The sequence below is a fragment of the Xiphophorus couchianus genome, chromosome 22 (genome assembly GCF_001444195.1).
Source record: "Xiphophorus couchianus chromosome 22, X_couchianus-1.0, whole genome shotgun sequence".
NCBI lineage: Eukaryota > Metazoa > Chordata > Actinopteri > Cyprinodontiformes > Poeciliidae > Xiphophorus > Xiphophorus couchianus.
Genome location: NC_040249.1, coordinates 11,804,652 through 11,821,787, shown reverse-complemented (window position 1 = coordinate 11,821,787; position 17,136 = coordinate 11,804,652). Strand labels below are relative to the sequence as shown.

The 17,136-nt window shown below is 38.0% G+C and overlaps 2 protein-coding genes across 2 annotated transcripts; one reads left to right on the top strand and one right to left on the bottom strand.

The window, feature by feature from the left end:
- Nucleotides 1-10,244: 10,244 nt before the first annotated feature.
- On the bottom strand, nt 10,245-13,832 carry LOC114138625 (arginine vasopressin-induced protein 1). Its single transcript, XM_028008011.1, has 3 exons — nt 13,695-13,832; nt 10,870-11,243; nt 10,245-10,529 (listed from the first exon to the last, which is right to left on the bottom strand). Exons 2-3 carry the CDS (start codon nt 11,190-11,192, stop codon nt 10,271-10,273), a joined length of 582 nt encoding a protein of 193 aa, XP_027863812.1. The 5' UTR covers nt 11,193-11,243; nt 13,695-13,832; the 3' UTR covers nt 10,245-10,270.
- A 1,144-nt stretch (nt 13,833-14,976) lies between these two features.
- On the top strand, nt 14,977-16,497 carry marveld1 (MARVEL domain containing 1). The gene is made up of 2 exons (XM_028008010.1): nt 14,977-15,128; nt 15,284-16,497. The coding sequence occupies exon 2, from the start codon at nt 15,417-15,419 to the stop codon at nt 15,912-15,914; it is 498 nt and encodes a 165-aa protein (XP_027863811.1). The 5' UTR covers nt 14,977-15,128; nt 15,284-15,416; the 3' UTR covers nt 15,915-16,497.
- The last annotated feature ends 639 nt before the right edge of the window (nt 16,498-17,136 follow it).

Sequence of the window (17,136 nt, the reverse complement as noted above, 5' to 3'; positions counted from 1 at the left end):
GAATTTTTCTCAAATATCTTGGAGGCTAAATTATCCTCCAAGATACCTTTTTGTCTGTGGTGAGATAAGGGCACAGTTAGAGATTAAGCTGCTCTGATCCCATTAAAAGGATAGCCTGTAATAAATTCTGCAAGGCCTGAAGTGAGCTGAGCAGGGATGAGAAAATTTGTCAACTACTGATGGTGAAAATCCTCCAACTCTGAAACCACAATGAAGTGACAGATTTTCTCCCCACTCATCTCACACTGTAAGCCCCCCTTCCACACCCTGTAATGATAAGTGAGTAGCTTATGTAGCCCACTGAGAGCTACAGAATGATAAAGTAATAGTCATAAGTAATGCAAGAAGCCATTAGAGCTGTCTTAATGTGTCGTAACACATCATGACAAGTCAGAGATGAATCAGGTCCCACCAAAGATGAGAGGGGTTGTCCTGGGCAATGATTGTCTGTGACTTAAATAAAAATTAATTCATTTAAAGTAACAGCATGCAGGCACACGAGGCAATCTGAGGCTCACTGCTTTGATCCTCAGATTGAGAAAGACTTCATGTAGAAAATGCAAATATAAGCCTTTTGTGGAAATTAGGTTAAATGATTATCTTATTCTTAATACTGACAAGTTCTCACAAAAAATCCTCTATCAGATGTTACTTTACCTTTGCTGTTTTTTTTTAACTTACTCCTCATTCTTAGTGTTAGTCATCTATTTTTTTTTTTTCAATGACAGCCCCTCCGCTAAACTGTGTTCCAACATATCTGCTGTTGTAGCATTTAAATTAGCCCCTTTGAAGACAGTAATCTGAATGCAGCAAGATAGGCAGGAAGACGAGCCTTATGGATGCAGGATTTTCTTTTTTCTTGTTTTTTGCTGCACACACACAGACACCCCCACACACGCCCACACACCCCTGCAGTCTTTCTGTCCTCCTGTCAGCTCAGGGAGGTTTAGAGGTGCTGCAGGGGTCTTTTTCCATTAAGGATCTCATCCGTTTTAGGCCTCTGTCACGTCCTTCCCGGCAGCTAAGCCAACATCAAAGGTGTCGGTGGAAACACTTTTAACAGGTTACCGTTCAGGCCTTTCATGCTCTCAAGTGCTGGTTTACAGTGTAAGCAGAATGCACGCAAAAATTACTCCCCCTTTTTTATTTTTTATTTTTTTAATCAGAACTTTTTTTTTTTTTGCAATCATTAGCACAAACACAACAGCAGCACAAAAGTGTACTTTTATCTAAGTTAAACAAAATACTTATGTGGTAGTCAACATTTTTTTCATCATATATGTATATATAAAATATTTATGAATGCTGTGACATATATTTGTAATCATCAACCTTCAGTCAATACTTTGCAGAACCACCTTGTGCTGCGATTAAAGTTGCAAGTCTTGTGCTTCTTTCCGCAGGGAGCATACATTCTAAATTGATAAACCACAGATGACTGGCTGAATGAATGAAAGAAAGTGTAGATTCCAGTATCATATGGAAATGCAAATGTCATGAGAAAACACTGGGTCAAAAGACAAAGAAATGCTATGAAACCCGAAATGTGCTATAGGTATGAGTAAGTAAAAAGTCTACAAGATGCTGTGTCTAACAGCGAAGAGTTTTATTTAGCACTGCCGCCGGTATCTCAACAACCAAATTGTGAGAAGAATCCCCATAGATGTCCAAACTGCAAACTCTGCAAAGAGTTTAGAAACTGGCTGCAGAGACAAAGGCTCTGCAGGCTCGCTGTCTGCAGGGCCTTCCCTCCTGTAAAGGCGTCTGTCATTTTCCATCCACTTTATTTGTGAATCCTTTGAGTTTATCAAGAAAGACAGGTAAAATATGATAAAACTCTCAAGAGTTTGAGCGCATTCTCAGGCACTGGAAAGCAGCATTATATCTGGCGATACAGTTCATAAACCCACAGAGGCTGTACTTGCGGTTCTGATTTGAATAGCCCTGAGGAGTTGCTGTGGTTTCAAAATGGTTTTGTTTAAATCAGGGTTGAAGTGCTGAAAAACCAGAGGGATGTTTCACAAAACTAGGATAGTGGATTAAACTGAGATTTTCTGGATATCCTCTTCTTATAGTTAATCTTGACCTGTTGTCATGTTTATTACTGTATAAATATCCAGAAGATGTGAAACCAAAAAGAGTAGCATAAATGACTCTGCTGTCAGATTGACATGTTATAATGTTGATTTCCGTTGTTTATTTATTAGTTTAAAGTTGTGTATTTGAGGAAATGACAGTAATGATTACAATGTTTTTTAGTTAAGAATGGTTTGGAAATGTATATTTTGGGCTAATTTTGCATGAATCGATTTCCTATTGCTTCCTATTGTAGCGCCAGTTTTCTTTCTTTAGTATAAAGTGCTTCAATTCTTCATAATCCTCCATCAAAATATATTGCTTGTTTGATGTGAGGTATGGGCATACACAATTGATCTAGCGTAGCAACAGTGAATCTGCTATCAGTCTTTTACTCTCTTGAAGATGCGCATTCACCTGAACTATTTAAGCCTGGCTCAACATACTCACATCTCCTGAGACTATTTTGGTCTTTATCCATTTCATAAAGACCAAACCAGTCTCAGGAGATGTGAGTTTGAACCGATGACGCCATATCAAGCCTGACTTTATCTCTTACCCTGGATTTCATAATCCTGTTTTTGTGAAACAGCCCCCCGGTTACTTCCCACAAGCATGCACCAAGCTTTGCAGAACATCAGGTGAGGAGTAAACATGATAAACTGAAGGGGAACTCAGTCAGAGTCCACACGTGGCGGCAGAAGATGAAGGTTGAAGCTTTTGAAATGGTTTGGCAGCAGAAGAAAAGAAAAAACAGTTTTAATCAAGGTTGAAAAAAGCAGCAAAGGAGCATATGAGCAGAGAGTAGAGTGACTGTGATAAATTCCCTAAAGCCCCGGACAAAGCCTCACTCCAAACCCTCAGTCCAAACCCTCCCTTTCTGGATTTTCCATTTTTTAAGCTGCTTTCTTATACTTTAACTTTTTACCCTGTACTATGTTGCCTGATTTTTGAGCTGCTTCACACACAAATATCGAGCTAGTAGTGCTACACAGAGAAGTAAGTGACAGATGTCAGATGTGTTTTTTTCTGATCTTGATTTGTGTAAAGTTATTTGAGTAAAGAGTACCATATTGTCAAAAGTATTGGGTCACTTACCTTCACACACACACGTACACAAATGTGTGTAACCTTGAAGGGTAAGTGAGATATTTTGGTAATAAATTGTGTATAACATTTGTTATGTGAATAAATTACAATCTATGTTTTGTCTCTCCTAGTCTTAATTGTACTTTAATCTTAAGGTCTTAATAAAACTATCTACATGTATTGTGAGAGCATTACTCTCTTTAATGCTGTGTCAAGACATGACGGGTTTAGTAAATTTCAGAAAAACTGTTATCCTGAACTTTGTTTTGTCACCAAATGTTGCCGCTAATGAGGGAGACAACAGTTTATTTTAAGTTCAACTTTTCTACACAGCATGAGGTCCGAAGATGCAAGTCTGTGCACTCATGTACGTTATTATACACATGTAAGCAAAAGCACAGCCTCAAACATGCGAATGGCGCTGCATGCAATTTCCCTCATTAGCTGAAGGTTACTCTATGGATACTGTGTCACAGACTCAGCAGTTTCTTTTAAAGTGAATTATTCAGATTTGCTCCCCCTCTTAGTTCCAAGCCAGTGGTACATGTTAATATGAGATTAGTCTCACTTTACCCAGCAGATCTTCATATGCACATGCTCCTCCTATCACGCATCTCAGTAAACCGTCCCCTGCAAGCCGACGTCTGAATAAATCAGGATTGCGTGATGATAAAGTTGTGCCAAGTTGCACAAGTAAGTTACAAACTGTTGTTTCATTCAGTTTGTACTTATTCTGCAGTGCACAGGTAAGCTTACAATCTGAACTCTCACTGAATAATGTGCTATAAGGGAAAGTGGCATAAAAGATACTTCCCATTTGTTTTAGATGTTTTTCTTCTTTACACTCGTAGCGGTTTCAGATTATTGAATAGATTTGTGACCGTTTAGGTTGGACCCAGATGCAGATAAAAATGTGGTTTGAATCAGAGTATTTTAATAAAATAAAGTAAAAAAATAAATACAGAGGTACCAGTGACAAGAAATTAAATGGTTATTTTTGACATCCTCTTTGTACTTTGATATTAAAATTAGTTGGGTGCCATAAAAAAATAATAATGTGACACAATGTTAAACAGAGAAAAAAATCAACTTAAAGGGCAATTTCTTTTTTTCAAAGGACTATATAAAATTGCATGATCTGGATGTATGATCCAATGTTTCTAATTTGGGTGCAGAAAAAAACAAACACAGAATAAAAGATTCACACATTTCTCCAACCTTTTAATAAAGGTGACGATGCCGCTTGGGCGATCTTCCCCTGCCTCTGCTGATCGTAATGGTTCAAACTGTCAGTGTGGCCCAAACGATTTGATTTGATTTGATTTGAAGTTATCTTTCTCAACAGCCTGGGCCTTCGGGGGCACGAAGGCAGCAAAGCATGACGGCAAACAGAATGGTCTTACATGAAAACGAGTTGAGTGTGTTTTTTTTATATATATATATTTCGGTGAGAAGTTACAAGTTACATTTTTCTTTTAAAAATGTATCTTACCGTACACCTCTAGTTTTCTCTTTATAGTTTTAAATATGCGATCTTTCTTTTGCGTCTACCAAGTGACTTTTATTTGAAAAGTGGAAAAAATATGCTAAGAAAGAAGATGCTGCCTTCTGTTCTGCATGACTCTTCTGTTGAATCATGCTTGACGTCTGCGTGAACCTCAAAGACGAGCGCGGATAGAGTGCCACGCCTGTGTTTGGAGAATCAGAGCCCAAAATAAGAGCAAAGCCACACACTGACACACAAATTGAGGACAAACAATGATGGCTGTACTGCAGTGTTGTGTGATTTTAACGTGAATGAAGATGCAGAGTGCAGCTCCATGGCTTTGTATTTGCATGTTAGAAATCATTATCAGAGCACAGGGAGCCTATTCTGTATGTATCCTCACATAATTACCTTTCCCTGCTCTAATTATGGTGCAGCAGGGACACATTGAATCCTCAGATCCTTCCCTATCTAAAATCCCTCCATACAACTTTTTTTTTTTGTTAGTCACATACAGGAACACTTCTATTTTCTTCCTTAGAAAATCAGATCTGCTGCCAGTGCTCCCTGTGCATCTGTCACTCATCTTTGTTCTTCGTCGTTTGTCTGTTTTGCTTTGCCTTGCCTCACCTGCACACAAAAAATGTCTGGAAGGTGAGACTTCAAAAGTGAGCCTTTTATATTTGACATCAGAGTTTACGTCTCTGTCGGAACAACCTCATGAAAAGTTGTCAACCAAAATGACATTTACTGGGCTGATTTGTATGACAAGCGGAGGGCAAAATCCAATTTATGAACACCACAAAGAAGGATTTAATCAAAATGCGAAGTAGATGCAAAGTTAATAGTCTGCTGCAGTTTTTAGGGCAGGCTGCAAGAAATTAGACAGGCAGTGTTTGTCATATTTTGGTTAATTTACTTCTGAAAAAAAGCTGAGAAAGAAAACTAAAGACACTTGGGTTTTAAGTACTGCTGGGCTAATCAGTGGACAGCTGGACGATAAATGCTTTTCTGCCAAGAACCAATATGCTGCTTTATTTTTAGGCACCAATTTAATTTTCTTTGTGTGTGGAGACTTCCATAACAAAAGGCTTACAACCAAAAACATTGCATAGAGAAGCCTTTTCCTCTGTCAGTTTTTATTAAAACCTCATCTCCACTCGGAATTTTGATGTTCATTCATATACACATAACTTAGAAAACTGTTAAGATGTAAATGTGCCCGGAAGGCAACAGTGTAGCACAAAGAAATGAAAGCTTGATGCTACGATCTGTCTGAATTCTAAGAAAGATTCCTTATAGGAATAGGATTAAAGAAGATTTAAGCAACATTGAACCTGAAAAAATTTTAATCTATGTCATGGTCAAAGGTCATAGGACAGGAGACATGCAAAACTATTCTTACTAGTTAAAAGTGACCATATTTTGCTATATTACAATCATAAAATCTATGACATTTTACCTGAATGTTATGGGACACGTAAAAACAAAGTAGTGAATAATTGCAAAATAAGCAGAAAACGATAAATGAGGCAAGACCTGCAAGCCAGTTCAGACAGCCAACTCGAGCTGGCTGCAGCTTCACATGTGCTCTTTCTTACACTCTGTGGAATATATCATGCACACTCTGACAATTTGAGCTATCTACTTAAACTGCCAGGCATTCTGCTGCACTCTGCTTTTCAAGCTCTTCTTTCTGCCTGCCTGCTGATGCCAATGACTGCTTGGATCTCTTTAGCTCCTGCACCAGGCCAGCACCCTCATTGGGCTCCAAGGTCAGATAACCTCTCCACCCTTGCTCCAGAGGGTAGAGATTCACTCATCACTCCATGGCATGCTGAACAGCGTGGCTCTGGAGCAAAGAGATCAAAACCAAGGCACTAAACTTAAACTAACCACTCACACTGTAATATACTATATACTATATATATATATATATATATATATATGAGCTATGTGACCGATCTGGTTTAATTGTTTGCTTGTTTTTTGTTTTGTTTTTTTCAAACAAAAATCTAAAAAGTGTGTTGTACTTTTGTATTTATTCTCTATGTGCAAAATTTTTCTTTTACATGTGGAGATTTTTGTGGGTATGTCTCTACCAGTTTTGCGCATTCGTAACCTGAAACTTTTGACCATAATTTTTTTCAAAATGACTCATCCTCAGTCAGATACAATAGAGAGCATACTGTATGTGAAAAAAAGCAATTGCCACATTTTGTAACAGACGTGCAATTGAATTTTGGTCTGAACTTTGACCGGAACATTCTTACCCATGAGATAAATTATTTTAATGTCGCTGAAGGCATTGTTTGTGAGGGATTTTATGCATTTGTCAGAGTGCAGGAGACTATACATGCAAATGCAAAATACAAGTTTTTTAAATTACTTTCCTCCCAGTCAAAAATGACATTGTGGGCATCGCAGTGACGCAGGAGTAAAGAATGTGACCCACATACACAAACTTTAGTCCTCAATGTGACCTTCACAGGTTTGAGTCTTGGCCCTATGACCTTTGCCCCCTCTCTCATGACCCACTTTCTTGTTCGACAACTGTTGAAAAAGGCCTCTATATCTGGGGAAAACCTTTAAAAATATATATGTGTTGTTAGTTTATTACATAAAGTTCTGATTAGGCACGATGAAACACTGATGTATGTGGTTGTAACACAGCAAAATTTGGGAAAGTACAAGAGAGGTGAACACTTACTAAGGCATTTTAATTACTCATGCATTTACAGAATGCATTGTTGAATATTATAAACATCTATTAATAGTCATTTTTCAGTTATAGGATCAGAATCATATTTATGGACCTAAATATCCTGAGCATCAGTGAGTCAGCTAGAGAAAATGATTCTGTTTTAGGCTTTTGCTAATCTTAGACACGTGTTTTATTGGCTCATTAAACCAGTTTTAGTCTTTTCAATATAAACAGGATGATTAGGTATTTATTTGTAGATAGGTAGCAGGGCAACAGCTTAAAAACTGCTGCACGACAAGTTCTACATCTACACTGAGAATAATAAAGTTTAAATAAAAAAAGCTCATTCTGTAGAAAGGAAAATGTACATACACTGTGAATATGAAAAAGGTAGATTGCATAGCTGTAGATATATATTATTGCTGGATCATCAGTTCACATGTGAATGGCTAAAATAGCCCACAGAGAAAGTACATTTTTCTGTGAACCATGCTTATTTAAATACAACAAGGTGAGAAGTTCAGCTCATAGGGGATTTTCTCCGAGCCACTCAGCTGCTTTCTGTGGGTTTGGGGGAATCAGATGAGCTCTCAGCACCTCATAAAGCCACCCCATAGTGGCCTCAGGCCTGTCAGGGCTCCAGCTAAGCAGGCACAGCCAAGTCAATCCAGGGCAGACAAAGAGGACAGTATCCCTGATTCAATATTAGCCTCTTTCTGCTCCACGTGGCCAAAACTCATCTTTCATGCTAGCTTTAAAACCGCACACAATCTAAAGGGGAAAACAACTATAATAAAACTAAAACACATATTGAATTAATAGATTGAAGCTGTTTGTTCAGAAAATATATTGCATGCATTCAAGTAAACCATAAAACAGCCCATTTATTACAGATTTCTAAAATCTTATACATTTTCTAAAAGGTCTATAGTAGCAAGTAAAGTTTTATTGGTAAAAGAGTTTGAGAAAAATCATCAATTTGAGTTATGTCCAATTCCAACTCTTGTCAAGGTTTTTTTTTTTCTCCAAAACTAAACAATTTGCGCCATCTAATGTCTAGAAGTTGACATAGCTATGTGAATAACACAAATAAACATGAGCGCTAGAGGGCAGCATATGTTTCAACAGAAACGCTGCCCTCTAGAAGAAAACACTTCTCTGATGGAGTGTTTTCTTATATACCTGTTCTGCATATTTATATATAGATAAAATACAATAAGTAAATGAATAAATGTCGTTATTTATAAGACAGACTTTTTGTTATAATGCACAGTTTTTTTAGGTTAAGATGTCTTTACTTTATCAACCACAACACATGTTCTCATTAGGCCAGCTGTTGATTATAACACACCCTATTCAGCATAACAGAACTTTCATTCTCAGAGGTTAGTTTTTAGAATAAATCCCCCCACATTATAACCTTTACTGTGATATTTAACATAGAACCCCTGAAAGTTGATTTGACAATTTTGCTTATTGTTGGAAAAAATGACTATTCTGAGTTATAAATAGATATCAAAAGTACAAACTAAAGTACTGTATGATTTATCAATCTAAAAAATATATGTATATTTTTTGGGCAAATTAAGTTTTTACCTCAATGGTTACCTCCCAAAAGTGAAGTCTGTCAAGTGATTTCCTTTTTTTTTTTTTACGTGAGCATGGAGTTGATGTAAAGATTCACAATTTCCAGAATTATTGATATCAAGTCCTGTATAAGGACTGCTCTTAAAAAATGTTTCTATTGCTTTTTTTTTGTTGTTTTCTTTTTACTTTGACCTCCATGCCTGTATAAATTAGCTGCAAATGTGATCAGCCCAAATGAAGTGCCATTTTGTATTTTATATGAAACAATTTGTTAGTAGTAGCTATTGTACTCCCTGACAAAAATATGTTGATAAATGTCCCTTTAATTTAACAGAGGGCACTATAATAAGTAAGACAGCCAGACAATAATGTAGCTTTGTAAAACATGTTATCTTTTGATTCCAATTTTAAAATTTGTTTAAACATTTCATAAGGTCTGGCTCAGTTTTAAATTCCCTTGCAGTTAGGAACAATGTGAACTATGAGGTTCAAATACTCAGAAAAGAACCCAGAATAGCTGAAAGCAGGTGTGAGGTTAAAATGTAGGAGTGTTTTGCTTTATTCGGAAATTATTTGTTTCAAAATAAAAAGAAAAAGGTTTATGAAAACAGTGCATCAACATAAGAGACAATACCAACAAATTATTAAAAAATTATTACAAACTCTCTTTGTAGTGTTTATAGTAGTGCTTTCTGAAAACTACAAATATTCTTGTACCACACTAAAAGTAGGAAAGACAAAAATAATATGGTAATGTGGTATAATTAGGCCTTCTGTTACATTGTGTTGTGATAAATAGACAATGGTAGACAATGAAAATCAAACAGATTTTATTCCCAGAGTTCAAAATGGAGCATTTCAAGTTTATGGAAAAAAAAAAATGAAATAAATCCCGGACATGTATTCCAATCTCCAGATGAGGTCTGTTTTTACAACAAGCACTTCAACATAGTTTTCTTGGTCTATTAGCAACCTGAGCTTTCAGTATGTAACAGCTTGTGTGATATATTTTTTCTAAATAAATACATTTTAATAAAACTAAATCTTATTTTTTTTCCCAATCATCTTATTCTTATTCTCCTTAAGCATCTTAGTGTTACTAGTAACATGAATTTAAGAACAAACATAAGCTAGTTACTGGGCAACAACCATTATTTAAAGCTGTGAGGTGTTTTGAATCAGTCTGTGGTTTAATCTAGTGCAACTGCATTTCCAACAGGTGATAGTACAGTAAGAGAGAGCAGCAAAAGAAAGGCCAAACATACTTTCTTCCAGAACAATCATACAGAACAAGAAAAAGTCCTTGACTTTTTCTTGTTCTTTGTTTCTCAGTGAAGTATTCGGTGCAGGTATCTCTCTGGATTACTTTCTCCTATTCTCCTCAGTCCTGAGCTGGTTGTAGTCGCTCTGTCAAAGTTTCCATTAGGGTTTTGTATCTCAGTTAGCACTGATTCTGCACCAATCTCTCCTGAAGTCGCTTCAAATGAGGAGTGTCTGTAGAACTCTAGACTTCTCTTTGTCTCGGCTCTAAAATCCCTGTCCTCGCCAGCATCTTTTCCCTGTCTCCTCGGAGAGGTCTCTCCAATCCTAAGCAACAGAGATCATTGTTAGAGACGAGAATGGTCATTACAGGTGAAAGCTTAGTATATAGCAATGCATGATATATTGGTATTAACATGAGAGTCGGCCAATGTTAGAACAGAATAAAAATACAAATAACCTTTATTGTTCCTCTGTGGGGAAATTCACTTTGTCTTTCTCGTACTTATCTGTATCTTTCTCATATGCAACCCTGGGTGACTATTAATAATCAATGTTTATTTCCATCTTGTTGCTGATTGTGTGTTTTAGAAAGAGGAAAGCCATGTGGTATTTGTTTGGGTATGTGACTTAAATCAGTACCTCCCTGATATGTGGGTGGTTGTACCTGAGGTTATTGAAGGCTCGCAGCCAGTGAGAGCCCATCGCATCTCTTCCATTGGTCCTCAGCGCTCTGCGGTGACCTTGACTCCGAAGCGCTACTAAGGCCTTAGCGAGTTCAGCCTCGTCTCTGTGTCCCCAGACGAGCTGGGCCCTCTGCTCGGCATCCTCATCTCCAGCTGCCCTAAACAACCTCTGGAGCTGCCACAGGTTCACGGTGCTGAAAATGTTTCCTGAGCCAGACTTCCTGTTCCTCCGCTCGGCCAGACGCCACAAGGAGGAAGGACTAGCCACCACAGAGGGAGAAGCGGAGGCAGATCTGGTATCCATCCAGAGAGAGGTGGTAGAGGTGGCAGACACACGATTTACACAGGCTTTATTCTGTGGGGAGAGGAGGAATTGTTTCAGATTAATGTGTTGACCAAAAAAGAAAAGGTTGAAAGGGTATATAACAAGTGACTTCATCAAATTCATCTGCTTCTGGTGCTTTACTAATGACAAAGAAGTGAGTCCTGCTAAGCCAGGAAATGGGAACAGAACCACATCCTCACTCCATGGGAATAAGTAAAACCACAAGACAGCAGCTGTCATGTGACTGAGAATCCTCCAGTCAGCGCCGACTCTTAAATCCTGCTTGAAGGCAAGTGACGATCAGCACTTTAAAGCCCATTACACTTCAGATGGCAACTTTGTCTGCCTTTACGCACATCCGTTAGAAAGTGGGACAATCACAACTCGGTGCTTACTGAATGGCAAAAGTCACAACTGAGTGATTGTTTTCTGCTCAACGTGCTTCCTGCTCAGCTGTTCAAATGAATATATGTTAAAGAAATGGGGCACAAAATTTCTCTTTACACAACAGATAAGACGACAGAATACAACCCTAGAATGTAAAGTCAGAGCGGTTCCTGAAATGTCAATTTATCACTAATTTGGTAAATGGCAGTTAAGTCACAAAGTGTACTCTCATTACTAGTTAATTACCGATGACTGTTTCTTTTTTCCAAATACACTGGAATATGACTACGTCATAAAAACATGGCTTCATCAGGACACATATTTTTACCTTCCATGTAAAATAAAGAAAATTTATTAACTTTGGGAAAACTTATTTTCCCAAAGTTTTTACTTTTGAGTTCATAGTCACAAACATAAATAAAAAAAACATGCTGTGTGTTGCAAAAAACAGCAATTCCCCATTATTTTTTTCAGATTTTTGCAATATGAAAAACACAAACTTCAATATACTTTCTTTGTATGCTGTATGTACATATTTTGTATGTTATTTATGTGATACGGCACAGAACAGTGGAGGACAGGGTCGTGCACACACACGTCCTCCTGTGTGCAATTTATTCTCAAAATAAATACAGCTGTTCTGTGTATTGGTCAGAGGTTTGGTGGAGAACATTAGAGAAGCAAAAGCATCATAAGAACCTAAGAAACACAACAGACAGGGAGAAGGTTGTAAAGAAGAATGAAGCAGGGCTAGGTAAATTAAAGTCCATCTCATAAAGCTATGTTCAGTCCATCATCTAAAAATAAAGAAAATCTGTGACACAGCTGCAAACCTGCCAAGACATGGACAACCATCTACACCAGGGGTCTGCATGCTGAGGCTCCAGGCAGGTCATTAGGCTCTTGGTTTAACCAGTTCTTCTATTTAAATATTCAATATTGTGTCTCACTATAAAAATAATAGGTCTATATTCCTGCTATGGTATTTGATTTAACATTTTATGTACTCTATATTTTAAAACAGCGCAACTTTCCTAAAATGGGGTCAAACAAACTCAACTGATGTTGGTATAGTAGCCTGCAGCCTTTTTAAATGGAGCTTTCATGTGGGGGTATTTTCTGAGTAATATGCCTTTTTTTGTAAAGATGATTTGCTGCTTAAGAAAAAAGATAATTTAGCTTGTGCATGGTAAAAATTGCTCTTTGGACTTTTGTCTACATTAAGAGGCCATATGAGGCTCTTATTCTCTTTAATAAGAGAAGCAGGAATGCTTCTATCTATCAGGTGGGAAAATCTATTAGCAGTGCGCTCCACAAACCTGGTCTTTATGGAAGAGAGAGAAAAAAACACTGCTTGCATTTTCCACCACTATCGGGCATAGCAAATTAGTGGAAGAACCCTATTGTGTTCGAATGAAACCAATATCCAAAAGAATGTGTGTGATGGATAACTCATACTGCACTCCACATCACCCTGAACAAATAAAATAAAGAAATTCAAGGAATTTACATATTTTTTATGGCACTGCGTGTTCCTTTACTACATTCAACCCTTTCACAGTTATTTCACATTTATTATTATTATTAAAGTAATAAAAAGTAATCTATTTCAAGCAGATCATTTTAAAGATTTGCATGTTTAAAGCAGCTCCTCATTATTCACTAGTTTGTTAATCAAAGTGTGTTTCACATCCTCTTTTAGTTGAGCTGCAAGCTGCACAGTCTCTGTGCCCATGAAGCCAGAGCACAGCATACTGTCTCTATTATACATTAACTAGTTCAACGGGTTTCACAACTGAGTCAATGATTGCAATCAGCTCATGCAACATTTAACACTCCACGTTTGTTATTTTATAAAAGAACCAGGACCTGCAAAAAAAAAAAATTGTCTTAAGGCACTTTGAACTGCCTTGTTGCTGAAATATTCAGTGCATTTAAACTTGACGAAGTGTAAAATAGTTGCATGAAGATTGCTGGGATAAACTTTTATTCAACTACTTTCAGAAGGAAAGGATGAAAAGTTTGATTATGTGAAAAATAATAATGATGATAATAATAATGGCAATAATAATAATAATAACAATGGGCGCTTACCTGAAGATTTAGTCCATCTTTCCGTGGTCCTCCACTGTTTGTTAAATAGAGCAGAAACCGCAGTAGGCGACGACACACTGGTGCAGCTCTGTTTGTGGTGCTTCAATTTGGCTCCTTTCAGTTGAGTGTCATTTATAAATCAATGACGTAATAGGAATGGAGCGACGCGCATGCGCCGGCCTCTGGAGTCTGGTCAAACTTGCTATTTCAACCAATAACGAGTCTGGAGGGGTGTGGATGGCGCTCGGCTCCGCCCACTGTCCACGTCGGGCTTTCAGGTCTTAAGCTCATTGACGTCAATGAGCCTGGCTGGAGCGAGGAGCGGCTGTCATTAATGTGAGAAAGGAAGTAACATGTGAGGATCCTGCGCTGGGATGACGCATGCAGAGCTCATGAGCAGTGGAGCTCTATCAACAGAGCTGGCATTATTAAAAAAAGTCCCAATGGTGACCAGTCACATAAATAACGATGCAGACTGGTTAGTCGATGAAGCTCCGCATAGGCTTATAGATTTATCTAAAACGGCACATGTGCATTAAAACTGGGAGAAAACAACTATTACGTGCATGGATGAAAACACCGAGAGTCCGTGTGTACGTCGATGTCGTTGCCATGTTGTGAGGGGCGGTTTCGTTGAGACACACACACCGTGAAACATTATGAGAATAAGGTCCTTGTTTCGTTTTAGAAATTAAAGGAATAAAGAAAAGAAAAGAAAAATAATAACCTTTCCTTTTCCATAGAGCATATTTCTACCAAGTTCGGTCAACCCCTATCACATCAAAAGCACCAAAAAAGTTAGAATATGTGTAAAAGTTCGACATTTTCTGTCAAAGAAGGTGAAACTGATATGATATAGCTTTATTATAAAATGAAATATATGTTTGTAGTTTAGAGACAATGAAATCCTAAATTATGTGTCTCAGAAAGTTACAATTTTAAAGAAAATTATTTTTAAAAAGTTACATTTTAACCTAGGGCTTGAACAAACACTTGAATAGCTCACTTTATGTGTATTGAATCTATCGTATATGTTTTAAATCTTTTCAAATTACTTTTTACTCCATTCACTTTTTAATTGTAGTAGTAAGAGCAATCATAGGCATTTAATAGTTATTTATTATTATGATAAATAATGGCAATATTTATCATGATATTGTCATCTATAGAAATTGCCAATAGAAATTGGTTAAACGTAAGGTTTTGTGTTTCCTAAACTTGGAAATCCCTGTTTCCGAGCACCGTTATCCTGATTTCCAAGGCAAAGTTGCCACTCCCAGCATGGCTGATGGATCTGGACAAAGACGTCCATGGCCTCTCTGTTCTGCGTCTACGAGTCTGAGGAGGAGTAAAGTTGGAATTACAAGACGCCCCCTCCACAGACTGTGGATTCAACAGAGGAAACGGAAAAGACGAAACATAGCCTGCAAGACGGTTTGTCATTTCAAAACCCCGGGCTGTGGAAAGAACACAGAGCCCCTCTTTATTCCCAAACTTTGGTTTCTTTTATTGGACCTCTGATCCTCCTGTGAAAATTACTTTACTTACACTGTTTTTTTGTTTTGTTTTTTTGCCCATCTTTTCTCCAGTTGTTTGCAGCTGGCAAAAAGCACCCGCCCTATTCGGGAGAGGAAGAAGAAAAAAACTCGAGTCTGAGCGGAGAAGAGAACTGAGAAAAGAGAGAGAGAGAGAGAGAAAAGAGAGAGAGTGAGAGAGAGAGAGATGGCACCCCAACTTCCCCAGCCTCAGGTGAGGAGCAACATTCCCAAGTTCCTCCGGAGCTTCTTGGGAATCACCCGGATCCTGCAGATTGTGTTTGGAGCTGGGCTGTGGATCACAGTCGCTGCCAACAAGTACGATGGTCCCATCCACTTCGTCCTGTTCGTCGCTGTCCTGTTCTGGCTCCTCACCCTCGCCCTGTTCTTCATCACCCTCCTGGACAAGCAGAACCTGGTTCCTCTGCTGGGAGGAGAGCGCTGGCTCTGCACCAACCTGACGCACGACGTGGCCGCCGCCGCGCTTTACCTGCCGGCCATCGGAGTCATGTTCTACAAGACGGAGAGCTACTCCTACTGCAACCTGGACCAGTACCAGCACTTTTGCCTGTATAAGGTCTATCTGACGGCGGCCGTGTTTGCCTGTCTGTGCTGCCTGAGCTACCTCCTATCGATCATCTATGGAGGGTGCAGGAAGAGCCGAGGAGAACAGACTGTCATCTAACGACACTGGATCAGGTTGAGATGAGGGATGGAAGAGGAGTATCCACTGCAAGATGAGGAATAGTTCCCTTCACTGTAATTTTACTCAAGAACTGCCTCTACTGTCTCCCATCCTGGCTGTTAATTGCATGAAAAGCAGCTCCAGGCACAAAGGTCAAGAACCCCCTGAGAGGGTTTGATTGGTTGGAGTACAAGTCTCAGTATTACTGCCGTTTCCATCACAGACAATAGTGTAAACAATAATGCAGAACTTTTCTTGAGAAGCATTTTTATATGTAGCCTAATGGAAAATAACCTTAATATACATTTTAACTCAGTCCTAAATCATTGGAATGCTGCAGATTTATTATAACAATTATTTTTTTATCTTCTTACACATTTTTTTTGTATAATGACGTTTTCTACAGATAGCAGACATCAACTCACGACGCTTTTTCTTTTGTCTATATTGCAAACATCCAGTTTCAGCCTTCAAGATGCTAACAGTTACAACCTCCTGGATGTGAATGGTGCTGTATGCTGAACAAATATGCTCCTAATATAATTTCAGAGAATATGAATAAAGATGCCCTGGTTGAGGATCAGTGAGATGTTTCTTTACTTTACTAAATTTTATTAAAAGCAACCATGCATAGTGCTAATTCTTTGTTAAAATCACAACAGAAATCCCACGCAGAAAGATAATGATAGACAAAGGTACAAATCTTTGTAAACAAATCCCACTAGTTGTTGTATATATATATATATATATATATATATACATACGTTATATATACTGTATATATATTTATGAATTTGAAAAGGTGCAAATTCACCCAGCTGTTAAACAACGTCTCTATCTGTGTATTAACTATCTCTGTGATAAAAACAAGAAAACAAGAGCCTCTCACACAGACATCTGACTAATGTGTGCACATAGTGCATGAGCAAGAATATGTGTTATGCCTTTAAATTTATCTGGAAGGAGGCTCTTACTGGAACACTTTGTCTGGGTTCTGGAGGTGGGGTGAAAATTCAGCCAACGAAAGTAAAGCCAAGTATAGATGATTCAGTGCCTCATTCGCTCTAGTCTGCATACAGTTTCAAAACATGCTCCCAATTATGTTGCTTTGAAAACACTTATTTCCAACAAAAACACTGCAAATATAGCAACTTTCATGCTTTTAGAACAAGAGAAAAAACTTCATAGTAATAGCTGTGTTTCTTTTATTTATTTATTTTTG